This window comes from Nothoprocta perdicaria, unplaced genomic scaffold (genome assembly GCF_003342845.1).
Source record: "Nothoprocta perdicaria isolate Ctin4 unplaced genomic scaffold, notPer1 scaffold_26, whole genome shotgun sequence".
Classification (NCBI taxonomy): Eukaryota; Metazoa; Chordata; class Aves; order Tinamiformes; family Tinamidae; genus Nothoprocta; species Nothoprocta perdicaria.
Window position 1 is genome coordinate 4,801,198 of NW_020455488.1, and position 27,263 is coordinate 4,828,460.

General features: G+C 42.0%; 2 protein-coding genes and 1 long non-coding RNA gene across 4 annotated transcripts in view; 2 read left to right on the forward strand and 1 right to left on the reverse strand.

Moving 5' to 3' along the window:
* The first annotated feature begins 212 nt into the window (after positions 1–212).
* On the forward strand, positions 213–2,563 carry CUNH15orf61 (chromosome unknown C15orf61 homolog). Its single transcript, XM_026040577.1, has 2 exons — positions 213–537; positions 1,913–2,563. The coding sequence occupies exons 1-2, from the start codon at positions 213–215 to the stop codon at positions 2,038–2,040; spliced, it is 453 nt and encodes a 150-aa protein (XP_025896362.1). The 3' UTR covers positions 2,041–2,563.
* A 1,428-nt stretch (positions 2,564–3,991) lies between these two features.
* On the reverse strand, positions 3,992–10,061 carry LOC112948328. The gene is made up of 3 exons (XR_003249593.1): positions 9,926–10,061; positions 6,965–7,006; positions 3,992–4,390 (listed from the first exon to the last, which is right to left on the reverse strand). It is a non-coding gene; the product is annotated as an uncharacterized LOC112948328 (long non-coding RNA).
* A 398-nt stretch (positions 10,062–10,459) lies between these two features.
* MAP2K5 (mitogen-activated protein kinase kinase 5) overlaps positions 10,460–27,263 on the forward strand; it is a 118,212-nt gene continuing 101,408 nt past the window's right edge. The window contains exons 1-4 of one of the 2 annotated variants that reach the window (XM_026040571.1): positions 10,460–10,626; positions 16,351–16,399; positions 20,312–20,379; positions 25,903–25,972. In XM_026040571.1, coding sequence (XP_025896356.1) covers positions 10,492–10,626; positions 16,351–16,399; positions 20,312–20,379; positions 25,903–25,972 — 322 coding nt within the window. In that variant the 5' untranslated portion in view covers positions 10,460–10,491. The remainder of the gene's footprint in view (positions 10,627–16,350; positions 16,400–20,311; positions 20,380–25,902; positions 25,973–27,263) is intronic. The other variant, XM_026040572.1, reaches the window with a different exon arrangement.

Genomic DNA, 27,263 nt, shown 5'->3' on the forward strand with positions numbered 1-27,263 from the left:
CTTCTTCCTCCTCGTCGCCTCAGCGCGACCGTTAACGGCTGCGGGGCGACGCTGCCCCTCGCGCGCCCGCCCTTTCCCGCCCTCCGCGTGACCGTTGCTGCGCGCGCATGCGCGGTGCGGGGGAGGGGGGTGCGCGCACGCGCAGGGCGGCGCGCGGCGGCCCCGGTGTGGCGGCCGAGTGCCCGGCTCCGCGGCCGAGTGCCCGGCGCGGGATGCTGGCGCTGCGGCGGCTGCACGAGGCGGCGCTGCTGCTGCTGCTGCGGCCGCGCCGGGGCCGCCCGGCCGCCTCCGAGGTGCTGAGCCAGCACCTGCGCCAGCGCGGCCTGCCCCACTGGACCTCGTACTGCGTCAAGTACAGCGCGGTGCGCAACGACCAGTTCGGGCTGTCGCACTTCAACTGGCGCGTGGACGGCGCCAACTACCACGTCCTGCGCACCGGCTGCTTCCCCTTCGTCAAGTACCACTGCTCGCGCGCCGCGCCGCGCGACCTGGCGCTGCAGAACGCGGCCTTCAGCGCCCTCAAGCTCCTCAACGCCGGTGAGGGCGGCCGGGGACGGGCGCCGGGGGTGGGCGCCTCGCCGCGGCCTCGCTCGCTGTTCACAGAGAAACGCTAAAATTGCCTAAAACGGCCGCAGAGCGCGCGTGGAAGTGCTGCTTGCTGGCGGCGCCGCGGGAGCGTTTTGTCCGCCTCAGAATCCCCCGTTCCGCCGCCCTCGGCGCTCTGAGCGGATAACCCGGGCAGTTCGGGGACGGTAATTCGCTTCTTAGCGTTTCGGGCGATTTCCCCCTCTTTGCCTGCGGGCTGTGGCGAAGGCGGTGGAGGACGCGGGCCCGTTCTGGTCTTAAAGTGTCCCTGCAATAAAGTGTTGCTGCAGTGTAAATAGCAGTAGAGTATTGCTGCAGTGCAAATAGTTAAAAATGCAGTACTTAAAAAATGAGGATAGGTATGTTTTGAAATACATTAACAGTGGGGGTTCTAATTTTATCAGTTCATTTTCATATGTCTTTAAAAAAAAAAAAAAAAAAAACTTGCAGATGCTCACTTGCACGTTTTTGTGGTTCTTTTCTTCCATAATGTACCAGCCATTCCCATTTTGTGTTCTTTCAGGACCAGTATAGTGGGGAAAAAAAATGTAATTGACAAGATTGATTTCTCTGTAATAATTTTAAATCTTATTTTTCACTGCACAGTGTGACCTATCCCACCTTTCCTGCATGCACCTCGTGTGTTTTATATTTAAATGATCTGCAAGCATGATTAAAATGTCATCTCCCTCCTTCGACATCTAGCTTAAGCACCTAGGTAACCTTAAGCAGGTAAATTCAGTGTTTTAGCACCTCACTGGATGCAGGGTGTAAATCCATCTGTTTTTCCTCCCATGGTAGGTACAGTATTCATGGTGCCTGCGATAGCCGGTGACTCAGCARCACCACCAGCGCTAGCACTTTGTACGCAGCCTTTTCACCCAGCTGAGTTGTGCTGCAGCTGATACTCTCGACTGCTGATCTCTTTTTTCCACAAGCAACTTGGTGGTGATTTATGAAATTGCTACCTGTTTCCATCCCATTTCTGCTCTGACAAACACATAACTAAGTGGGTGTCTAGAGACTTTACAGTTTAGATTAAGCTGTATTATAACCATGCTTTACTTCTGCCCTGATATCCTCTCATTTTCTTTTTCTGTTAATTCCAGTCTAATCCTGCCTTTTTTAATGCTTTTGATGTGCAGGAAAGGTAGGACATAGTGACAGCTCTGCTTGTGGGCAGTTCAGCACRGACTGTATGTTAGTGAGGCTGCTTTTGCAGGAATGGTTTTCCTCTTGTTTCAAAGCAGTTATTTACAGTTAATACTCAGGGTTAATTTTGCTGGCCTGCCATCTTTGTATGTAACATGTTTTTATTTTCTCTTAGGCATCCCGACGTTGCTATATGGAATTGGCTCCTGGTTCTTTGCCAGTGTCACAGAGACTGTTCATACAAGTCATGGCCCAGTCACTATTTATTTCCTAAATAAAGAAGATGAAGGTGCAATGTACTGAAATAACACCCTCGAGTACCTGTCCTTTGGTGGGTTCCCGTGTTACAGCTACTACAAATACCTACTGCCTCAGAATACCAAAAAAAAAAAAAAAAAAAAAAAAAGACAATTCTCAATATCTATCTTAATTCAAGGAAGAGTCTTCAGGAGGCCTTCTTTTTGATGAAAATAAGTTTATTTTTGCAGAGGTTACTAAAAGGTTAAAGCCTTGGGAGAAGAATTAGTATTTTTAAGAGTGTTTGAGTTTGCTAAAGTCAGGGATAAGAACTGTTGAACAAACACTGGAATATTTTAAAAAGATTTACCTATCAAGYTACAGAACTGAACTATATTGTGTGGGAAAGGAAACTTTCTCGAAGTATGGAATGTAATTCTAAGCTGCTAGGATACACRCTGTGACTAGATGTTTTATAAATATATTGATTGGCATAGTTGCCAGATTGTTTGAAWGAGTCCATGACAGTGTTTCTTTGCAGCTGCCTGGAACACTTTGGGAAAACCACCACCCCAGAAGATTATTTATGTATTACACMTCTTCAAACAATACTTAAATAAAATATCTAAAATGTGTTTTACACCTGTATTTTTTGCAATTCTTATATTTCAGGTATCTGTATTTTTTTCATTGCTTTACAGGTAAGTAATAAAACCCAGCTAATCTAGAAGATTGAGTTTCATGCACAAATTTACAGGTTGCTATTTTTAAATAATGCAGGGGAATGAGAAGAATCCTGCGCTCAGTTTGTGATCCAGAACATCAGACRTGATGGAGAAACGACTTAAATTCTTCCAGAAACCTAGAAAAAGAGAAAGCTTGTAGGGAATTATTTGGATAGTGAAAAGTAACAATAGCTGGATAATTAGTTGAAAAACCAGGATCACCGGTACGTGATAYATTCTTCGTGCTGAGTTTAATGCTAGCAGATAAATCCCGTTCATTCTGAATTCCAGTTCTGGTGCCATAAGTTATTTATTTCAATTTCTGTAAGYTGGAATATAAATGAAAAATGGGTAGGGATTATTCTGGGGGTGGGGAATCACTGTTCCCAAATAAATGACTCTCAAGTCGTGACTATGGTATAATGTAATTTAAATACTTTTTACTTAATTCCAGATAATGGAACTGTTTCCCACTTAATGAAGCAATGCATGTGATTTTTTTTTTTTTTTTTTTGAAAGCAAGAGTAAATTACACTTTAATCAAAGAAGCAGTTACACTACTGTATTTAATTTTGGACAGTATTCTGACACAAGTTAAATGTGTCTCAGAGATGAAGAGATAGTATTACAAGAAGCATCATTAATAATAAAACTGACTGTTGGCATTTTCCTAGAACTGATTTTCACTGTATTGGCTGAAGTTAAATAACTGCAGCTCATAAGTTTAAAGTCAAATACTGCTCATTCATTGCCACGGATCTTGTCAATATCTTGCTGTAAAGGTTTAGTCYCAACACTAGGTTGATAAAATGTTTTTTAATTACCAGACTATAAATACAGCTCTTCATTGGAGTTGCACCTCCGCTCACTGCAGCTTGTTTGATTTCTGATAATGTGTACTGCTGACTTTGCTTACCYGTTTTTCAATAAATGCAGGCAGCGTGACTCCTTGTCCATACAGTGATGGGCAAGTCTCCTTAGAGAACATCTTTGACAAACTACCCTATTGATTGCTGCAATTCTGTGCTGCTTGCAGCATTAAATAGAGACTTGATTTCTTGTTCAATGATCTCACTGTGTAACAATTAAGCAAATGTAATATTTTCTTGTATTACATGAAAATCAATAGACCTCTTGCTCTTATGAAGTTGATCATGCTAAAGGATGAACTGGAAGATGTCTGAGGGCAGAGTGCAAATATAGTATCATTCACTGGTTTCATTAACACTTGTAGAAAGCCYGTTAGAGTACTTAAAAGGAAAATAAGCTATTTATAATGGCTGCTGCTTGAGTTAATAAATCATTACAAAATCATTTTCAAGTATGAATACAAACCTACTTGGTTGTCTTCAGCCAAAGGTAAAATATTCCATCTGGCTTTAATTTGCCTTTTTTTCTTTTTCCTGCTACAAAGTGTGGCTTCTTAGTATCTCACTTTTTTAWTCAGTTCTTGAGTATCAGTCTGAACACAAGACGGGACTGTTGGGTGACAAAAGGGCTGGAAGAAGAATGTCTGTAAGGCTGTGGGGACAAGGGGCCACGAGCAGCCCTGCGTGGCACGGGTTCTGTGGTACCGGGGCCTGCAGTGGAAACGCGGCTGCGGTAGCTGGTGCTTCCCGTCGGTGGAAACTCTCCTGTCTGTGGCTGGTGAATCCTGAACAGACCATCCCKTGTGAGGAGAACAGGGTCTTCTGTTAGAGAGCAATCCAACATTTGAACCAAAGAAAATAAAAGATGACTTTTAATAAGAACTTCTAACCTTATTATTATTTAACGGTGCATTATGTATTTGCATACATAGCACCAAGCAGTTGTGCTTTGCCTATAAGGATCTTGTGGAGTTGTCTTGTAACCTTGCTGCTTCAAAAGGCAAACYTGTAGGGAATGAAGCTTTATTCCACAATCATTTACCTGTAGTTATTTCAATTGGCAGATTCCTTTTTGTATATATTGAACTATATATGCTATACACACAGTTATGTTTATATTTTTGATAGATAATTGAACTAAAAAGTGACCTAACTTTTTTGCCAATTTGCTCCATTTTCATTTGAAATAACACGTAGTTTATCTTGTAACTCTTGCCCTAATTATCTCTCTCCTGTACTCAAGGACGATGTTTGAGTGAGGGATGACATAAAAAGGCAAAGAGCTTTGTTTCCCCTCAGTGAACAACTACCTCAGGTAAATGAAACCTTATTCTAAACCCAGAGGATCAGGTAGCTACTTCTTGTAGCGGACCCTTTTTCAACAGTAATGACTGCAGGGGACATCTTAACCTAAACAAGTGCTTGGCATTACATCTTACCCAGGTCAATGGTCTCAGGTATCTGAGTTAAACTGTGTTACTGTAAATTAATGGAAAATGTAACTGCGCTTTGCTGAAAGATCAATGTCCAATAAAGGCTGCACAATCAAATCTTGTTGCAATGATTGAGGTCCTTAATTGCCTTTCAAAGATAAGGTGGTAATCAACATAGGTTTAACTTATCTTTTTTACCAGTTCAATTACATGCTAATGACTATAGCCAAGTCAGGATCTTTAACTACTTATACTTATTAAATCTTATGTTTGTAGTGAAAAATTACTTAAGCTACACAATCGATAAAGCCCAGGTCTTAATTACTATATTTCACTTTTATACCTTTTTGTATGTTTGACAAATTTTTCACTAGAGACTTTGTAGAACTAATGATATTGCCCCAAGAACTACTATTTTCTGTTCCTCTATACTTATACAAATTCTGATAAGACAGGGATGTTTCTGTGCTTGTTTTCTGGGCAGTTTATTTTACATAAAGATCAGTTTTACGTATGGTAGCACTCCTCTAGGGACTAGAAGAGATGAGGTGCTGCTTGCTGACCTTCTGCAGGGCTCCGCTGCGCCTGACTTGTCCGTGTAAGTTAATACTGCAGCAACACTGCCTCTGCAGTGGAGTAAGGATTGATATTCTCASTTGTTTACAATATCATACTCTCACATTTTCTCACAAAAATGCTGCTATGTCCCTTCCTCTTAATCCCTTTCACTCGCACCATACCCACTGCTTCTCTGCAGTCTCCAGATGAACCTGGAGCCAAGTGACCTTTCATTGACTTCAGCATTTTAGATCTGTCCTTACTTTGTGTTGTTGGAATACTGTAACTGTGATTATGTAGCAGCATTTGGTAAAATCTGGGGTTTTTCTTTCTTTTTTTTTTTTTTTTTACCACCTATGCACACGTTGGCAGTCACTAAGGGATCTTAGTTTCTCAGTATTCCTGTGAAGTGAAGCAGCAGTGATCTTAATAGCAACTGCATCACTTAAGCACAATTTATGAGCCCTGTATTAGTTCACTATAAAGACAATTTATTACTTTCAGCCATATTAATAATCCTAATAATCCTAATAGGGTAAAACTGTAAAAATGAGTCAAAGCAGTCCTTCAGAGAAAAGGYTTGATCAAGGAAACTTTCAACTTTAAAACATTTAAAAATACAACATTTCTAAAGTATTCTTGAAAATTTTGGACAAAACTTTAAATATTATAAGGTCAATATCTGTTTGAGTTCTCAAAGTAGAAATGCCATTAGATGTGATTGCTACATGCTTGGTGATTCATGGGCCTGCTTATGTACCTGCTTCATGATGTATGAATTATTTAGTAAGAAAAATCACAATAACTTTGTTGTTACTCAGGAATGTATAGAAACAATTATGCAGCCCCTGAARCTGATCTGGTGGGACACAGCAAGATCACGAACAATACACCATCATTTTGCTCAATCCAACTGCTAGGGTTTGCATTGTAATTGTGCACCATATCCAACCTTTAAACAATATTAGTTACATTAAGCATAAAATATGATTGTGTTTTTATTTTTAAATATATCTTAATGCAAGAGATAAACATAATTCAACTTAAATTAAGGYGTTTGTTTTGTGTTTGTTTTGTTTTTACAATTTGAGGTAAATGAGAAAGAGAGCTCTAAGAGATCCATATGACCATATTCTGCTCCCTTGAAGAGAAAATAATACCAATTTATTTCATGATTTTGCTTGACGAACAGTCCGTTGCTTCTAAGTCGTACTGATTCAGGTCAAGAGATGGAGAAGGTGTGGAAGGAAAAGTAAGCAGTTCACTGCAAGTTTTAAATGCATTTTTAAGAGATCTTGTTCTACACTTGYGTTGTCCAACCTGGCACATTTGGGTGATTCTCTCCTGGGAGAGMCGTTTTTCGAGTACGTTTAGAAAGACCAGACACCATTGACCTAATTCTTACCATAAGCCTGAGGGAGTTCAGCTTGCTGCACTCAGTGGTAATCTGAAGATGTGAGAAGGAAACAAAGGTGAATTTCATCATAGTATGTAATATTATACACACAAAAATTTATGTATTAATCTCTCAACAACATCAACAACAAAAAAAAAGAGAGACAGGAAAGTATCTGCTACTAAAGCAATGAATCAAGTGCATTTTTTTTCCTGAGAAATGACAACTTTATTCTTTTTCATATATAAAATCTAGAAAGCTGGTTCTGGGAGGAAGTAGAGACGATAAATTGACTTTAGTGAACCAAGGACTGACAACTAGATCTTGCTTCCTCTGGGTCTGTTTTATATAATATATAAAAATTGCATGTTGTTTAGTACAGAATATGTAATACAGAAAACAGTTTTAGTAGTTTGGTCAATCTTAGAAGTGAGAAATTTTAGTACATGTAGTTCACAACTGTGAACTTCTGAGTCTGTTAACTAGTAAAGGCATTCTGTGTCAGAGCGGGAGAAAGCAGAGCAGTAGGGAGATGAATTGCCCAAAGATGCTCAGTGAGAGCTATAATGAAAAATGCAGGGCTTTCTGACTCTGCTTTATCCTGCGCTTCCTTCCTATGCCCCATTTCCTTCTATCCAATGATCTGAGCAAGACAAGAAGACAAAATTAGTTTGGGGTCCTAGTCCTGGGGTTCTAATTCACTTCAGCTCCTCATGTGGCTAGTACAATGGGCACAATTTACCAGCTTTCATTGTCATTGAATATTTACAATTGCAGTATTGCAAGGACTGACTGGGAAAACAAAATAAACAAAAAACAAACATGGCACATATGTGAAGATAGGCTTTTAAAGAGGACTGTGTGAGTCCGAAGCTTAGCATTCTCCACTTGCACTGGCCTGAGTCGCGGCTGAGATTCACCTCACCCATCCCTCCACCACTAGCATGCAAAGCAGGCAGAGAAACCTGCTAGGTCCAGGTTCCCTCTTCTTTTTACGGAGTTTCAGTAAGTGAACTTGGAACTTTGTTATACTACGACTACAGTTGCGAGAAGATGGGAAATGACCATGTAAGACACCTTCCTTTGCAGTGGGAATTAGAGAGGKAAACAAGTAATAACTTATTTCCTCACTTTTTGAGGACCTTGCAAATTATCATTTATTCCAGGGAATTGGGGAGGGGGCACAGCATTTTTCCATGCTGCTCACTGATATTCCTGTGAGATTCCACAGTATGGCCAATCAAATTTTTTAGTATTCACTTGTGTCAGCATTTTGCTTGAAAACAAACATTTATTTTCTTTCTGTGGCCATCTCAAGATCTCCTCTGTCCTTTCCAACAGCAATGGAAAGCAGCAGAGAGCAGCAGCAGACTGCACTGAGACAACTAACTGTGCTTTACAGCATGAAACCTGACTGGAAGCACTGTTGAAGGATGTTTTCCCTACACAATAAAAAACTTTTTTTTTTTTTAATTAAAAAAGTCATGGGCTTTCAGGATTCTTCTGTAATCAAATAATTTTGCAAATTTTGAAGTACTATTTCCTTGTGGACAAACTTTAGTTATGTAATTATAGATAGGATATCATGCATATTTCTTGCTGACAACATTCATCTAGACTTAGTGGAAAAATATGACTGCTTAATTATTTTTCCTGTGACTTAGTGAATTCTCTAACCCTCTGTGTTAGAAACTTTTTAAGAGGAGATTCCCATGACAGTCAAATACTGTCAAATACAAAAACTTTAAGAATGCCTTATAATACATATTAACAAATATCAGCAATCTTGCTACAAAAATTTCCCCCCGTGGTTGGGAAAAATTTAAATTTAGATGGCAGTTTAAAGTTCCATTCTCATAGCAAGAATTCTGCAGCATTGATATATTTTAACTACTTGTGGCAAACATTGGTATAGTTAGCATGAAAAYTGCTCATGAAAAGTGGATTTTTGAAGAAATACATGGCAAAGCCAAACTGTTATCAGAAAAGATAATGCTTTACTTCATAAGATATAAAAATCTCTGAAGTTTGATTACAGCTGCATCACCACAAATCAGAATGGAGCATTAAGGTTATTATTAGCCCTGGATGTGCTGCACAATATTTATGCAAATCTGGCAAATTGAGTTGGTTTTCCCCATAGTCTTGTAAATGAAAAAGGCATTTTACATAAGTCGTGRTTCTATAGAAATTCTGTGATTTTGTATCCTATTCTTTAAAATGTAATAGAAAATGAATCATCATTGAAAGGTATACAGGGACCATAGGTAAAAGGTTCATTTGAACAGAGAGAAGTCCATACGGGCAGCGCCAATTCCTTAGATACTTCTGAGTTGGGGCTCTATTAATTTCTAGTGTAGGCACTAAATTATAAAGTTACTGAACAGAGAAAGAATTTCTCTCTGCTAATGGCAATTGAARATTTTTTTTTCCTGAAGCTCTAACAACGTTTGGGGAAGAATTTTACCTCAGCAGCATGTGACTTAGCAGAGTATTCTGTGGTTTAGAGAAAGGAGAAAATAAATATGCAATAGCTTGTGGAAATCTGCTTAAAGTATGCTAATAGAGACGTGTGAATACAGAATTTTGCAAAAATTATCACATAGCCCTGTTCCTGGCTCCCAAATTTTCCTAGTGTGCTTTGCTGTATGACTGTTATTTTGTAAGATAGGGACATACTGGTAAAGTAAGGACAAGTCCCGTTTTAAAACAATGCTTAAATGACATACATATTGGCAATTTTACAACTTTCTTATACATAACCACGTGTATAGACCCGCCTGCATGGGTATTAGGGAGATAAAGTTTACTTAATAAAAAAAAAATAAGATTGACAAAAATTACGGGTCCTTGTKAACAAAAAATATTTGAGGGGCTCCCATTCGTTGTCTTTGAGGATCAGCAGCACTGGAGATTATGTCTTTTTTCCCATACTCTTAATTAATGACAAGAAGGATGTTGGGCGCTGACCTGTCTCTTTCCGATATGCTCTCCGGACGCCCGTTTTTCCTCTAAAAACTGTTGGGCGGCCGTCGTGACAGAAAAGACACGCGACGTCGCTACCGCGGAGCAGCGGCTCCCCAGTGACGGCGGAGGCGGCGACTCTCGGTTCGGTTCGGTTCGGTTCGGACCCCCGGACACCTTCCCGCCGGGCGACGGCGGTGGCCGCCCACAAAATGGCGCCGCCCCCTCCCCGCCCACAAAATGGCGCCGCCCCCTCCCCGCCCACAAAATGGCACCTCCTCCGTCCCTACCCCAAACCTCCCCGCCCACAAAATGGCCCCACCTCCCTCCCCGCCCAACAAAATGGCGCCGCCTTCTCGCGGCCGCCCCCAACATGGAGCCGCCTCCGCTCCCTCCTCCCCGGGGCTCCTTCGTTTTGATTCCGGGGCCGCCGCGAGTTCTTCCTGCTGCCGCGGGCGGGGAGGGGCCGGCGGGCGGGAGCGGTTCGGCGCGGCGCGGCCTCGGCCCTGCTCGGGAGCCCACCCGCCGCCGCCGGGGCCGCCGCAGCAGCATGTGAGGCCGGCGGGGCGGGGATGCTCTGGCTGCTCTGCGGCCCCTCCCGCGCCATGGAGAGCCAGGTGCTCGTGATCCGCATCAAGATCCCCGACGGCGGCGCCGTGGACTGGACCGTGCACTCCGCGCCGCAGCTGCTCTTCAGGGACGTGCTGGTGAGTGTCGCCTCCTCAGGGGAGTCCGGGGGGGCTCCGAAAAACACGACATTTCCCTCAGTCGGGGCTGCCGGTGTCGCTCGGTGTTCTTAAAAGCCTGGGAGAGGCGGCCTTCTTGAAAGCCTCCTTGTGTCGCTGTGTTTATGCCCGCCCCGTGGGGCAGGTGGCACCGTGTGACAGTGCCAGGGCGTGCGGCTTTCCCGTGTGACAGTTTCCCATAGGAGGAGCCTCTGGCCACGGTTAGGAAGAGGCACAAAGTACAACAGGATCTGGAAAAAGCCTCCAACCTCCCCTCTGCGAGTTGGTTTCTCTGCGTGTGCAGAAGTGGTGAAAAAAGTGGTAGAGTTGGAGCTGCCTCCGCTCCGGCCAGCGGCTTCCCGGTYATCGCTTTGGGGACATGGACAAAGTTGAGGGGTCCCCGTCATTGCCCCTCTTTGCTAGAGATGCCCGTGCCCATGTTTCCACAAGGAAAGCTCTGCCAGTTGCTGTGTGTGGTCGTGTTTAGTTTCTGCTGTCATTATGAACCTTGGAGATAGGACACACAATGTGTGGCAGTGGACAGAGAGGACACACAGAGTGTCAACGTGCCAAAGACTTCCCTTGTTGGGCCTGCTGGAGACTGCSTTGTTCACCGAGACAGGCAGCACAACTGCCACGTGCTCCATCCGGGGCTTTTCCATCACCCCACACTTCCTACAGGTGGACTAGAGGGAGCAGAGCTTTCACAGGGCAAGGGAGGGCTTTTTTTGCAGGACTCAGCTCCCCTCTGGAGATTGAGGGATCCCACTGGCTGCAAAGCAAGTCAGTAATATGAATGCGAGCCATCTGTCCTCCACATTCTGCTGCATGTTTTCCTCCTTCCCGAAGTGAAGTGGAGGACACCTGCCGCTGCTTAGATGATGCCTTGGTGTTTTACAGTTACTGAAAAGCAGGTTTGGTTGTAGCATTTACAAGGAAAYGGAGGAGCATTCTGGATGCACAGTTGTGCAAAATCATGTTCTTAGTTGTTATCCTTATTGCTACAGAAAAATAGTTGGAGATAATGCAGGCCTTATACTCGAACTGCACAGCTTGTGTACCAAGTGGATTCAAAGCAAGAGCTATTTAGTCTTAAAACACCTTCAACAGGAGCTGTAGTTTCTGGTTCACTCTGAGCCTGTGGCTCTGTGCAGGGGTCCTTGTTCTGAGGTGGGACCGAGGTCTCAAGTCTGTGTCTACGCTAGGGATGCTCATGCAGCCCAGCTGTAACTTGTGGTCAAACCATTCTGAGTATGTGAGACTCTGTGCCTTGGGTTTCTGTTGCACCTCTGCAAAGTACTGAACTAGGGTGTAGTGAGTCACCAATGTCTTCCTTCCATCAGGAGTTTGACCCATTGCTTCCATCGCATGGAGAAGAGCACGATAGAGCCCGTGACATTTGAAGTGTTCTCCCAAGGAAGCTTGGATCAATGAGCCCTTGAGGAGCAGCTGAAACCAACAGCAGCTGCAATGACCTGCAGGCATGTGAGGTGTTGTTTTCTGGGAGCTGTAGCCACTCTAATGTGAGAGAAGTGAATGGGGAAGGGAGGACAGGTGAGGAGAGCCTTCAGACTGGTACCTCTCATGTTTCTGAAGACTCTTCTTCCATGCTGATGTTCCCTGTGATGATTTCCTGGCAGTCAGCAGATGATAACCAAACAGGATGAGCACATGTTACAAACACAGGTTTTCTTGCATGGTCACAGTTACTGTAGCTATCCGTACCATTCTGGGTTCACTGATGTTCTTCCCAAGCTGCTCTGGCTCTGTACACTGGGACAGCCATGAAACACCTACTGATGTCCACTGCCTGTCCTATAGACACTTCCACCCTATGGCCACGCATAGCTGACGAGGTGGGGAGCAGCAACCCTACCAGAATCGGTTGGTTTTTTTTAGCACAGCACCTCAAACAGATACTGAGAGATTTATCAGGGTGGTAGCCCCATAAGTCGTTTGCTGTTTTATGTGATACACTTTGAGCTGGCTGTGTTATCAGTGTTCTGAGAAGGTACAGATGCTGGAGATCCTGGTCATTCTCTTCACCCAGCTTCCCTGCATGCACAGCTTTGCTCTGAAATATTTCCACCTGTGGTTCACTGCTGGAAGAATGAGATGTCCCAGGTCTTTTCTAAATGTAGGGCAGAAATCTATTCATTTTTGTGTGATTGCAGATGCAGTAGGTGATTGTGATTTTCATGTAAAAAAATCCACTCTTGTGAACTGYGAAAGGTTAAGATAAGGAGGAATAAGTGTAATAAGCTCTGCACTGTCTCAAGGCCCTCATTTGTTTAACTGATTGTGTTTTGAGAGCTGCTCTCACAGTAGGCTCATGTGCTTAATTTGTGGTTACTACAGAAATGAAGTGCATTGGGGCTCAGTACATGGTCAGCTGCGCAGGGCAGGAGTCGGGTGGGCACGAAGGCTTTTGTCGTCCTCTTATCTCCACTGTAATCTTTGCTCCCTCAGGATGCAATTTCAGCCTGCTTGTGTGCTACGGTATGAATTAAAGGTAGTATGAAGTACTGAGATGTTTCCTGGTAAGATAAATTACTGAAAAGTAATAATATAGTCATAGCCCGTTGTCTTCCTTACTGGCCCAGTCTCTACAAGTAAGACCTGGGAATGYGAGTTCTCCTCCATCCCTCTACTCCTGCAGCCTTCTGCCATGTGGGGCTCTCAACGATCCCAGCAATTTCTGCTCAGAAACCTGCTTGTGGTTCTGTGCAGAGCATGWTGTGCTTTAACAGCAGCTTCCAGCACCGTCTGCCCGCTGAATTTTGTAGGAATCCGTCTTGCCATGCGTTGTGTGGTTGGCCTTCGGTAGGCAGTTYCTAAAACCAAGCGTAGATCCCCAGCTCCTCCGTGTCGGTGAGCACAGGGCTGTTGGGTTAGCTGTGTAGCAAGAGTCTTCTCCCTTCACCCAAGTCCCATCTTCTGCTTCGTGTAAAGAAACCTCTGTAGAAATGTCTTTGAGGACAGCAAGGTTTTCTTTACATGGTTCATGTCAATTTAGCATCCTGGAAGTGTGAAGAGGCTCCTGAATATGAATGAGCTGAACTGTGAAGTGTTTYGGGCCATCAAGGAAGATTATTTCCATCTTCCTCCTCCAGAGGAGAAGTCGTGTGTGGAGTTCCAGTGTATCCCGTCYACACACGTGGTCTGCTTGCTGGTCTCATAGGATTGGGGACCTGGGCTTGAGGCTCCATGCAGCTCCCTGCACATTGCAGGATGCTTCTCCCAATTCCCAGGAACACTAATCCTGTCTCAGGGGAGCCCTTCCAGTTAGCTAAGCTGCGTAACAGGTATTCAAACTTACCTTGGCAGGGAACAGATTTGTTTTAGAGGTGTTACACCATTACATGAATTAGCCAGCCTGTATTTTTCATTGAGCTGTCTCAGTCTGCCACAGTCAACACTGAAGTATTTAAGCGCTTGGTGTTAACTCAGGATAACTTAATCATATCATACTGATATAAAATAAATTTTAAGTAATACCAGAATGAGGTTCATGGCTTAAATACTTATGGCAGTGTTAAAAGCAGCACTTCTATGTTTTTTGCTTTCCTGCTTTGGAGGTAACTGCTCTATAGTTCTACTGCAGGGCAGATTTGATAAGTTCCTCAGTTGCAGTTGTTTTCCCCTGATTTTTCTGCTCGTTTTTAGAGACTTTCTGCATACATTTTTGTAAGATAAAATGCAAACTCCCATGTTTCTCAGCTCACTTGAACAATTGTTTCGGAGTCATAGTGTTTAATTGCTTGTGATTGCTGTTGGAATAGGAGAAAATCATCACATGTCATCTGTTGAAATTCAGAATAATCCGTTGAGCTGGGAACACTGAGAGGCTGCAGGATGTTTGAGCATAGAAGTCTTATTTAGCTGGTGAAAATATTATAACAACACAGTAATYGTGATTTCTGTCCTGCTGACTGGTGTTTCTTCAGGTATATTGATTTAATAACAACGCTGAAAGCTGACTGAGCAAAGTGATGTTTTGTCGTTCTGTTTTTTAAACTATTTGTGTAAACCGGTTTTGTGACACATAGTCCTTAATCTATTTGCATATTATTAATTTTCAAAAAAAAGAGATTCTGAGTAAAGGAGAACTATCAAGGCCCTGGTGATGCCCACCCGTGTGTTGTCACGGCTCGGGGGTCCCGCAGCCCCCTTTGCGGTGGGTTTTGGGGGTCTCCGGGAGGGTCCCCAAGCCGCAAAGCCCCCGGCTGTGGCTGGAAGCAGCCCTGGGGCTTCGTGGTGCTTCAATGCACAACGTGCTCACGTAGGGGCCTTTTACAAGTGCCTTAAATTATTGCTCAGGTCTAACACAATTAAAGCACATTTGCTGAGAAATTTTTAATATTTACACAGATTTAGAAATAATTACTTACTGCCCAGTAGTCTCTCTAGGTAAGCCTTTAATTTTGTGTTAGAATAGAGGGTACARCTCCTCTACTCTTAAACAAGAGTATCATCAGAGCTGTGGAATTACCTAAACTCGAATTTTGCTCAGCATTAAATTTTGCATTGGCTTTTTTTGTTTGTTTTTGTGGGCTGTATACATTGGCAACCTCTATAATCAGGATCATTAGGTCAGCTGTATTGCAAATATTTGTCTTTTTGTATGCGATTAATAATTTAAATTATGTGCTGTTAATTTATGTTAAGATCTAATATTAAAATGCAAGAGAAAGTTTTAGAAAAATTACTTCTCTTTGGTCTGTGGAAATCTTTTTGCTGTCTTATTATATTAATTATCTCTAACATTGCACAGAATGTTTAATTTCCTGTTTTGAGACTGAACCAAAAAAAAGAATAAAAATGACAGGGCAGTGATGACTMAAGCTTTGTTCTGGGGGCGTGCTTAGCACCCCGAGATGCTCACAGTGTATATACTTCAATAAATATTTTTGTTCATTAATTTCTAATCACTTTGTGACACTGTCAGTGGAAAGACCGTCTGACATGAGGGATCAGGCAGCAGGAAGGGAAAACCCATGCTGTGCATTCCTGCCATGCCCTGACATGACTTATTGCAGCCTCGCAGTGGCTGACAGCAGCACGTATACTGGGAGGCCGGGATGAGTTGCATCTCAGCGCGTCTTTTTCACTGCATTTTGAGCAAATGCTGTTTGCAAAGGCTAAAAACAATCCTTTCCTCTCCTCGGGCTTGTTGCGCAGGAAGGGAGCGGAGATGCTGCCCTGTTGTTCCGGAGCCAAAGCCGGGATGGGAGACATGGTCAGGTAGCCGGGCTGCCTTGYGGGGAGGCCACCTCTGCCCAGGGATTGTGCTCAGCCCTGCACGGAGACCAGCGCACGTGCGCGCTCCAGTACAAAGCCATCCATAAAGCTCCGCTTTTATGACTTACCTCTGTGAGCTAGATGTACATTTTTATATAACCCAAGGACAAAATCGATTCTTCCAACTGCAAGAACAGACAGCGCTGACTTTGTTTGCAATTATGATTGAGTTATTTAAAAAAAAAAAAAAAAAAGTATCCCTCAAGGTAGCTTGGGGAGGAGGGAGGATGTGGTGATTTATATTGATTTGTGTTGTGCACTACAAAGTTTGTAATTTTGGGGCAGTGGTGAGTAGCAGGTCTTAAAGTCTTCTGTGTGCAGCTGGGGAGCAATGAAGATGCTTTAAGGTAAATCATCTGGAGCGTTTCCGGTTTGATAAATAGCTAATTCTTCTTTATGTTTTAGGATGTCATTGGTCAAGTTTTRCCTGACGCGACGACCACAGCATTTGAGTGTAAGTATGGCTTGTGTGCACTGTCTCCTCACCACATTATGGAGCTGTCATTTAAAATAAATAAAATGTTTATGTTYGTTATATGTTATGGTTAAATATTTATGTGTTAATGTAAGTTTAATGATGATACTGAACTAAGTAATATTTTATTATTTAATCATATCTGGAGTGAGCATATTTTTACAATATAGCTTTAATTACCAGCATGACCTTTGCATGCTCTTACTCCTTGCTGCAGTTATGTTGCTTGAATTAAATGAAACATATAAAGTACCTGTAGGTTTAAGTTTAAAATTCTAATAATCTGTTTGAAAAATAAATAAAAAACAGCAGCAGCTTTTAGAAAATTATGGTGCAGCATAGAGGTTTTATACCAAGTACAGCAGCCCAGCTACTCTATATGTCTTTATTCAAAGGAGTTGACCACAATACAGAGCTCGTGCCTTTCCATTTCTGCTGGAAATGGGGATTCAAAATACTCCATAAAAGAATTTAACACTTATTTCCACTGGAACAAGTGGAAAACGACTGCTGTGTTTTTCTTCCTTTTTCCTTCTGCTGGGGATGAGCTAAAGGGTTTGATTTGCTGCTCTCTTCATTCTAGTGGACTCCTGTGTTGAGAGCAGGAAGAGTAAATAGGTAGTTCATGTCACGTGCTAGAGAAGGTAGGAGAATTGCAGCAAAGGGCCACCTGCTGAGACTTTACACTAGCAATRTGTTCTAAAAGGCCCTGTGTGTCTTGCTGAGAAGCTGACAAAAATAACTTATGTACAGAACATGCACAAGTTACAGGCTGAGGTTGTCCRTAATTGCACATCCTGCAAAAATGATTTTACATATGTATTTTTGTGGAGTTAGGAAAGCTCTTGGTGATGACGTGAGCACAGGTTTAGGCTGATAGATATATCTATTCTATTCCAGTTCTATTTTTTGAACTCTGTATTTTTTATTTTTGGAGGAATTTTTGGATTGATTGTCCTATCTAGAGGGCAGTAAGCTGCAAAGCAAAGTCAAATGTCTGTCTTGGACATGAGGCTAGAGTTTTCCTTCAAGTGGAGAAGACTACTGCAGCACCCTTTTAGTTCTTATTGATTATTACTTTCTGCGTATCTCAGTTTCTCTTTGGTAGAGATGAAATAACAAAAAAAAGGAGCGGGTTAGAAGTGCTGTATGAATAATGTAGCCATGCTGAAGGTGGGAGCAGATGGGACAGAATGCAGGGCTGTGCATTATTAGAATTGTTCCTGTAAGTTTAGAGCTTTACAGGTAGTCCTGAGAGCAAATGCTAAAAAGAAATACTGTTTTATAAAGCCTCAAGTGTTATTTAGTGCTTTACATTTTTCTTCATATCTTTGTGCTTTTCCTCCTAAAACGCTAGAAATATGAGAATGGAGACTGTAACTTCTTTTTCTTTCTCCTGCAGCCTGGACATTTCTCCTGCCCTGTCGTAAAAACGGGAGTTTACAGAGAGACCTGAACAAAACCAGGCTTTAGACCTTGCCATTTTTCTATAATTTGCTATTTATGTATTTATTTTTTACATACCTCCCACATCACGCATTAGCTTTGTTTGAACTTCATGCACCAGTAACAGTCACTGCAATCAGAGCAGTAGCCCATATTAATGGTACCATGTGTAGAACTTTCCTGGAAATACTTATTTCATTGTGTCTTCCAACATCTGCTTCTGTGCTTTCAGTTCATGTCTCTAGTCTGTCATTTACATCTGCACAAAACCATTTCCCCTGCCATTTAACTGGCATCTAAAATATGTTATGTATATTGATGCTTGATTTTTTTTTTCTGGTTACTTTATCCACATCAAATGCCCGGATTTTTACCAGCAAAAAGCTTCATTCTCACCTGCTTCACTGCTTCCAATGTGGATAATTGCATCTAGTGTATTCTCCTCCAGTGTCTGCTTAGTTATTGTTACCTACAGTGTATCCCCCGTTGCAGCCTCTACCTGGGGCTCTGCTGCAGCCTCTATAGGACCTTTATGTGGATATCACCATTGTATTGCACAGCGCTACAAATAAAATCGCTAACAACATATGGCCTGTTATGATCCTTTTATCCAAACTCTGCCATTTTGTATATTTGTGACACGCTGCAGATTTTGGGGAAGATTGCTTCATAATATTTGTTTACCATCTGCTGCACTCTATTTGGTGTCTTGCTAGGATTTCTTTCTCCATTTGAAGTGACATTAGCAAAATCCAGCCAGTACGTAGGATTTTTTGGTTCTACTTTTGCTTCCCTAATGTGCTGGAAAATCATATTGCTGTGCTCTGGGCAAGGAGAGAAGCCTGGAAATGTTTCTGAACCCATGCATCATATTTAGCTAGTTTTTGGGCTGCCCCCAATTTTATGTCATGGTAGGATGGCGAAGAATCTACAGAAATGAGAAATATACTGTTTTTTTAAAGAAAAGCCTCACTAATTTAGATTTGACTTTAATACCAGGTAATTATTCTGCTTGTTCTGCTATCAGGGATTAAGCAATTCTGAGGATTCTAGAGTTGATCTCTTATTTGAAATTAATACTGTTTAATTTTTTTATTGTACTTTTCAAAAAATTAATTTCCAAGTGAACTCTGGGTTTGCCTGTCACTCCTTTTGATGATCCTACCTCAGTTTTCCTTAAACTAGGCTTATTTAACAGCTTTGAGCTCTCTGTTTCTCTTGCAGGTGTTTTTTTCCTGCCTTTTGCTCTGATGCCCTTTTGTTGCTGCCTTTGTCGTGCTCCCTGCTCTAGCAGTAGCTTCTCCAGTCTTCCTTGTTCTGCCCCTGCAGTGCTCCAATGACTTGGGTTTGGGCCAGGTAGCAGCTCTGCGACTCCTCCTCCTTTCTGCCTAATGCGTTTCTGGGCCAGGAAACCTCAGTTTCAGTTCACCAATTCTTCTCAATCTTTCCCCCCTTCGTGGCTTGCTGCAGGCGGGCAGCCCTAGCAGGTAGTTCCAGCAAGCGGGCATCTCGCCAGTTAAATTGCCAGCAAAGGAAACTACTGTAGGATGTGGCTGAACTGGTGAACACCCAGCTGGTGGTTCCTCCAATTTTCCTGTTTCCAGTGTCCAACAACTCTATTCTAGTATGTTTTGAGTGTGATTTTCTTGTTTTTTATTACRTTTTTGCCGATTTTGTTAGTTCTTCCCTTCCACATTGTTTTGCTCTTTTCTTTATAGCAGACTTATCTGCTAGGGTTTCAGAAGGCAAGATGCGCCAGCTGTGCAAGTGATCTTGCTCTGATGCTTTAGATCTCTCATAGCCATGAGCAGGGGTTAGTTTTTGCATCCCGGGAATGCTGGCAGGCTTGSCATGCCGTGCTGGGGCTGCCGCTGCTGTATTACCATGTCATGAGCAGCAGAGCTCCCCGTGCCGCTAACGGGGTCCGTCGAGATRGACCTTGATGTAGGGCTGGGATAGGAAGGAGCAAGCAAAAGGACAGAAAGGTTTAGAAAAACTAATCTCCCTCTTGATGAAGGGAACTGCCAGAGCTTAACTGCATCCAGGAGGACTGAGGTGCGTGAGGAAACAGCCCAAATTTGACTTTCCATTTACTATGGCCAAAAACGTCCTTGCGGGTGCCATGGGGAGTGCTGCAGAGTGTGCAGGGCCCCAGGCTTCTGGGCAAGGTCTGCTCATGGAAGGGTTGTTGGGAGCCAAGTTTGGAGTGCTTTGTCCTTACCCTCTTTTCCTACATGTAATTGTAGTCTCTGTTAATTAACACTTGGAGTCATTGTAAATTACTCTTTTGGAGTACTTGGTTACTTGTAAAGTTGGCTTATGCTTTCCTTTTGTTTTCATTCACTTGCAATTGTTCAGGCAAAATGAGCCTACCCGGTCCACTAAAATAGGCAATCTGATTTTTTTTTTTCCTTTGTTGATGAATGTAATATATTTCTTTGTTAGATGAAGATGAAGACGGTGATAGAATTACTGTTAGAAGTGATGAAGAAATGAAGGCCATGCTATCCTACGTAAGTAAAGTATAACAATTGCTCCTACACTTTGTTTCCCAGTTTCGGTTCTTGAGGGTTTTTTTGCTTGTATTAAAGTGCTGATATTAATGATAGTGTTCACAGTATAACACTTYGGTATTTTATGTAGGTGTTTAAAAACTGTATCACATGAGATACAGGGACATGCTTGACTTAAAGAGAAGCCGTGTACACTTACTGATCATATCATAAACATTAAGAATAATGCATCTTAATGACTTTTGCATTAGGTATAGTGCAGACTAAATGGACTATCAATTTCTTGTATTTTTTATGCAGTACTTAAAGTAACGGCTCATTAAAAATAAACCCCTGGGCTCTAAAAATTTTTCAAAATCTACTTTCATCTGGAGACTGTTTCASCCCTCCTAACACAAGAGTTACATTTTAGCTGCAGGCTCAATATTCATAGAAGATTTAAAGTCATATAATCTGTTTTTTACTATGAGATATATGCATGTATGTGTATATCTTTATATGCATAAAATCTCTGTATTTAGATACCTATAAATATAAAATCTGTCTACAGATGTAAGGTATGGGAGATACCTGCTGGAAACAACAGCAACAACAAAGTATATCTTGAAAATGTATCTTAAATGATTTTTTTTTCACTTATATATCTGGAGCATTAAATATTTCTTTTCAAAAGAAATTGATAAGCAAGAAAAGAGCAAATAGTTTCATGAATATTCTTCCTCTGCCAGATGAAACGCCAGTTGCGTATGTAGAGCGCTTCCTGAGATGAGATTGCTTTTATATTATGTTAATGGCCTTGAACATACGAGAACATATGTCCTTTATAGTGCCAATCACGTGTTTTTAGTGGAACTTAGCAACTTGGTTTAGTTTGGTCCTCATCATCACAAATATKTCATGCCCTTTCCCTCTTAGGACTTGCTTCAAAGATGACCAAAACCAACCCTGTTTTGTACTTGCTATTTTGTTCCTGCCGTCTTGTCCATGAACTTGCTCCTAAAGCAGGGAGCTTGTTTCCTGTTGCGGAGCAGGAACGTGCTTGGGTGACCTAAATCTTGCCCGAGTCTCTGCTTTATGGCTCGTTCTTGGATGTGTTCTCTAGTGTTTGGCAAAACAGTGTTTTGTGTCAACTTAGCTCTGACTGTTGACACATTTATTTCTAACAAAATGGGTTTGGGTTTTGTCACTGGCCCCAGAGAAGGCTTCCTCTGTGAAATTCTGATCATTTGATATCTGTAGAGATCTTTTTCTGCAGATATGTTATGGTTTCTCTGCACAGATATTCTACATGACAAAAGTTGCCTTATGAGGGCTTGGGTAGATCATTACTCACGTGCAAGCCTGTGAATAGGCACCAGGTCAGAGAGTTTTCAGTCGTTGTCAATGACTTGATGCTAGGGTGAAGAAGTGCAGATTCCAGGTGATGGTGATTTCTGTAAGGCAGAACTCTTTTATTAGAGGGATTTATTAAATACGCCCTCCTCATGGATTTTTTTCCTTAGGAGGTGAAACAATTGCATTCTGACTTTGCTATTAAAGAACTAAACACTGTTGTGTGAAAGAAGGGGAGAAATCTTGCTGYGATTGAGAGGATTTTTGTATGTGCTTTGGGGATTATCTTTTGTTTTGTGTAATAGATCACTGGTGATGTTCCCCTAGTGGAGCTCCTCCAATGTACATAGCCTGTGTTGTTCCTTAAAAAAAAGTCTGCATTATTGACATTGAACTGGAACACTTGAATTTTCCTGGCAAAATTTTACAATTAATCATGCCTTTGTAAGGTCATCTTTTTGCTATGCTTCCAAGCTTACTGTTAAAGCTTCAGTACATTAGAGTTGTAGCTGGGCAACCCTCTAATTTCCCTACAAATTATGGGGTGTCTGTAAATGGTTTCTTTCCACTTTGGCTGTATTCCCTTCCTGAGTGTCCTCCCTTGTGTTTTCAACTAGGTGGCTACTGCAGTGTTGGGTAGATGTTTAACTTTCCAACTTCCTATAGTTGTCATTTTAGGATGAGAGAACGAATGAGAGAACGAATCTTCCATAAGGAAAAGAATGAATCTATCATTATCTTGAAGACTGTAGCAGGGAGGGGAAAAAAGTTGCATGCTTTTTGTTCTTTCCAGAAGCCCATGGTTGCAAGATATTAGAGAGGAGTTTGAGGGTGTGATACCTCCTGGCTGTGCACAATTCCTGCTGCAGATCGGATTTGTGCTGCAGTTTGTCCCAGCTCCTGAACAAATATCTTCACGTGCCCTGTGCTCTGGCAGGTATTTATGCACAGGGAGGACACGGCCGGATGGTTCAGCATCAAATACCTGCTCTACTCGGGGCTTTTGATGCCTCTTTGTTCTGCTGGGTGTAGTTAGTGTTTTRCAATATGGCATTTTACATGCGGTTGTGTCTGTGATGGCAAATGGCAACTCGTAGCCTAACCTGGGTGTCCCATGCTGGGAAAACGGGCTGCAGCGTTTGGCTCCAGCAAAGCACGTGCTCGGAAAGCCGATACTGCCCTGAGGGGATGGGGCTCTAGGCCTGCAACAACTGTGGAGGATCAAACAGCTGCCGAGTGTTGGGGTGGTGCAGTTCTGTCAACATGCCCCGAAATGCAAGGGGAGCATTTCRGTATAAAAATGGAAAAATAATTCTTTAAGACTGTAGGTCTGTTCTGTGAAAGTAAAGTATTATGACAGGGCAAGGTGCTTTGCATCTTACATGACCTTTTTATTTGTAGGTTCTTTTGTTTCAGAAGTTGGCAGTGAGAGATTTGGGCAGGTCTGGRCTTATTCAGGGGAATGCAGGAATACTTCATGTAATACCTATGCAAATGTTGGGTGATTAAAAAAGCTATTTTTTTCTATTGTGCATTACAGTTAATTAAAGGGAGTGATTGAGTAGCAGCAGAGCTGCACTTTAGCTGTTGTCTTGTATCAGTATAAAAAGGCAGTAATTTTTTTGACAGCCACTGATTGGAAAGTTGCTTGCAGCTTTCTGAAAGCAAGGGGTACATGCTCTGGATCAATAACTGGCAAATTTTCCATTAAAAAGAATACCTGAACAATGTTCCAAATAGCCACTGGCATCTTAATTTTCCATGGAAACCTCAAATGCTCATATGTGGAGGACAAGTCATTTTCAGACAATTTTTCCAGACTACTTGTTAACAGTTATTGCTGTCCCAAAAGGTTGACAGCTTACATGATTGATATTTCATTTACTTGTCATCATTGTTTGAGTAATGGAGAGGGCCATATTTCTTCCTCTCTCTCTCTCTCCTCTCTTTCTTTAAGAAACAATCTCTTTATTTTGTTTTAGTTTAGTATTCTGAAAAGTATGTAGTATGTTTATGCAGTATGTATATGTCTTGAGTGCCCATTAAAAAAATATATATATATTTTAAACAATTTTGGCCCTGCTGTGGAGCAAGGAATTCTTTCACAGCTCTAGAACTAATAGGTSCTAGTGGCATCTTTTTTCCTTATTGGGGGTATGGGGAGAGGATTTGGCATGTTGTYCATAACTGCACAGTACAAAATAAGGGGTACTAGGTCCCATTGCTGAAAAACYTCCTGGTTGTTCAAAACAGTGAACTTGTGCAGGGATAAAGTGCAGTGGAAGCCCTGGCCCTGGGTCTCAGTTGTGCGTTGGTAAGTTTGCACGTCAACGTTGGCCAGAGACTCTACCCAAGGTCTTGTGGCCAGGCTTGAACGCGGGCGATGCCTTTAGCAGCAGCCACGTGGGAGGCTGCGCCGCGCGGCTCTGCACGTCCTCAGCGCCTTTCCTCCTGTTTCCTTTGCAAAGGGAACTTTCTTCCTGCTTCTCAATATCAAGAAGAAAAATGAACGCTGGAAAACTTCTCAGCAGCCCATGAATTTGGTGCAGTAGCAGGTTGGGATCTTTGCATTGTCAAGGAAAGTGTGAATGAGGCTCTGCAGGGCCCTGATACAAAGGGAGCCCTGTTTCAATCTGCCATGAAGGTCGCTGGGTTTGAAGTGCAACGCGAGATCTGGGGCTCTATAGAGAGGCTGGGATTCGGTTCAGGACAATCTCAGTAACATCAGCTAATATGTGCTTACTACAGTTTGCATGTTTGATCCTATTATGAGAGGAAAGAAAAGTTTTATAGCGTTAAGTATTTAATAGACCGTTGTCTTTATTTCTGTGAGTAAAAAATGCATGCTTTGTCATTGGTGTGAGTGAAATCATTGGTGTGAGTGAAATACACGTGTTCAATTCCTTAGAGATTTTTTTTTGTTGACATTTAATCTTGCCAATTTGAGTAATAGCATCACAAAAAAACTCTTAACAGTGACATTCTGAAGTCTTAGACCACACTCAGCTGGTGAAAATTAGCATGAAAGTCTGTGGGGCTCCACTCACTGATTCACGCTGTGAAAATCTGGCCCAGAGCCAGCGTTTTAGCTTCAAAGCTGTTTGGTGACTGCAGCCTTTGGGATGTGCTTGCAGTATCWAATACACGTTGCAGTCAGAGGTGTGGGTTACACCGTACGCTTTTAGTAAGATCCATCTTCCACTGTGGTTTTGCTTTAGTAGATCTGCAAGTAGGTCTTGCTGTTAAACATATTACATGATGGATATTTGCTKCTTTTCGTGTAGTGAGAGCCTGTTCTGAAAGGCTAAGGAAGAGTGAGTTGCTTAATCCAAGCTCAATTGTCCATTTGATCTCGCTGTTCCTATYGTGATGTCACATCTTGGTCTTCCTGATGCCACATTGAGTATTTTCTGTCATCTTTGGTGTTGACCTTCTCAGATACTCACAGACTGTTTCTTTATTTAGAGAGGGGGGCGGAARTAGAACAAATGAAGAAAAAAATCTGTACTTTCTTAGCCTTCTTCATCAATAAACTTTCCCTGCAGACCTCTGTTTGCAGGCCCTGCAGAGTGCTCTGGTCCAAGGTCCTGTTCTTACTAGAAGYACCCTACAGACGCATGTGTTTTCATGCCATTCTCTGCTTTATACACTAAGACTCTGTGAYGTTTCTGCTTATGTGGTTGACCTGATTATGCCTCAGTGTTGCCAGTTTTGGGGTAGTTTCAAGGTTCTTTTCTCCCTTGGAGTTTTCTTGATTGTGTAATTTATTTACGACATTTGCAGTTTATTTGTTTCCACTTTATAATAAATTTGCAGTTTATTTGTTTCCACTTTTGATTGGTCTTTTTTTCCCCCCAACGTTTCCAGGTGTGGTAAGTGCTGTATTTGCTCTAAATACCCCATTTACTCAATCTTCAGAAATATTCCCAGGTTTCAGGTGAGCCTCAACCTGCCTGGTTGGACCGGGAGCAGATCCCTGGGTTTGATTCAGCACAGCAGTAGCTACCTCAGCCCTCTGGTCATGCTCCTCGTGAGCCGCTTTATTGCGTGACCATTGCAAATGGCAGAAAAACGCTCAAATTCTCATATGTAGAATGGCAATTAAAAAAAAATGCAAATTTAACATACTGTAAATGCTCTTACTACTGCTCATACATTACTGAGTAATCTTCTTGTTTAATCTCTTTGCAGTATTACACCACTGTAATGGAACAGCAAGTAAATGGACAGTTAATAGAACCTCTGCAGATATATCCAAGAGGTAATGCTTAACAAATTCTAATCAACAATGATTGTGTCAGTAAGCTGTTTCATCAACAGTTATGTTTTCAGAAGGTTTAAGTGCACATAACATGATGTTTACCTCTTAATTTGGATAAAAGAATTCRTTTTTGTGGAGAGTGTAGTGAAAACTACAGTTATTGCATATAAAATAGCTAATTTACTGGAGTAAATTAGACTAACAAGATTCAGTTTGCATAGTACATATTTCTGTACATTAAAAAACTCATTGGTGATTTTGCATGTATTCAAAGCAAAGCAGATGGATTAGTTTCTAGATACTTACAAAGTTTTTTTTGTGAAGTTCTTTGATTTTGATCAGTCTTACAAACCTGGACTGTGGCTGTCGTTCAGTTTTGAAAACTGGACCGTATCTGTCACAAGCTGTATGGATGATGCATTTTATTTGAGACATTTTATTTTAGAGTTAGGCACTTAACAGTGGTACTGACATGATCACAAGTTACTTGAATAGGCCTCCTGAACGGGGAAGGATGTAATCCACTATAGAAGCTGAGAAGCAATTAAAGAATAGGTCATCTGCATACTGAACAAAAATCTATAGGCAGCTACATAGATTTAGGGAATGCACTTCTCTCTCTGAACTCAAATAATGGTGAATAGAAGACTAGTACATTACATAATTCCTCTGATTCATTCACATGTTCTCAGTAGCCAGTCTTTAAATCTGTGGTTCTTAATTGCTGAAACAGATAAGGTTTAAATTCTCCAAGTAAATCTCCCAGCAATAAATTAATTGAAATAATTAAAAATTAAACTCTTCTCGCTTAACTGATATGATACAAATAATCATACTCTGCGTTTCCCAATTAAACATTCCCGGCTTCTATTACTTACAACTCTGTGAAGTTTGAATTGGGCAATTAACCAACAGTCTTCTCAAACACATGCTAATAAGGTCTCCAAAGGAAGCTGCCTTTCCTGGTAGCTTGGTAAGCTCTCATGGAAGAGAGGCTTGAAGTCAAGGGGCATGTAGAGGTGTTTTATAACTCAGCCCAGTGGGATCTGATCAAGAGGGGTCTCRTGCCGGTCTTAGCTGTCGGATGCCAGGGAATAATCAGCAGGTTCTTTTCCAGATCAGGCTTACCCGGCTTTTAGCTTCTCCATTTGGAGAAACTGGGTTTATTCCTGAAGAACCAGCCATGTGGGTTCCTGTTCCTACAGCAGTGTTCMTGCATCTTTTCCCTTATGCTCTATATCCAAATATAGTCTTTGTTGTATAGATGTGGAGTTTGCCTCTATTCTGAGGA

What these genes read in the sequence shown, in the direction of transcription:
- CUNH15orf61 (XM_026040577.1), top strand. Translation starts at nt 213, where the DNA reads ATGCTGGCGCTGCGGCGGCTGCACGAGGCGGCGCTGCTGCTGCTGCTG. An exon ending in CCTCAAGCTCCTCAACGCCG is followed by an intron (nt 538 to 1,912) that starts GTGAGGGCGGCC and finishes ATTTTCTCTTAG; the next exon opens with GCATCCCGACGTTGCTATAT.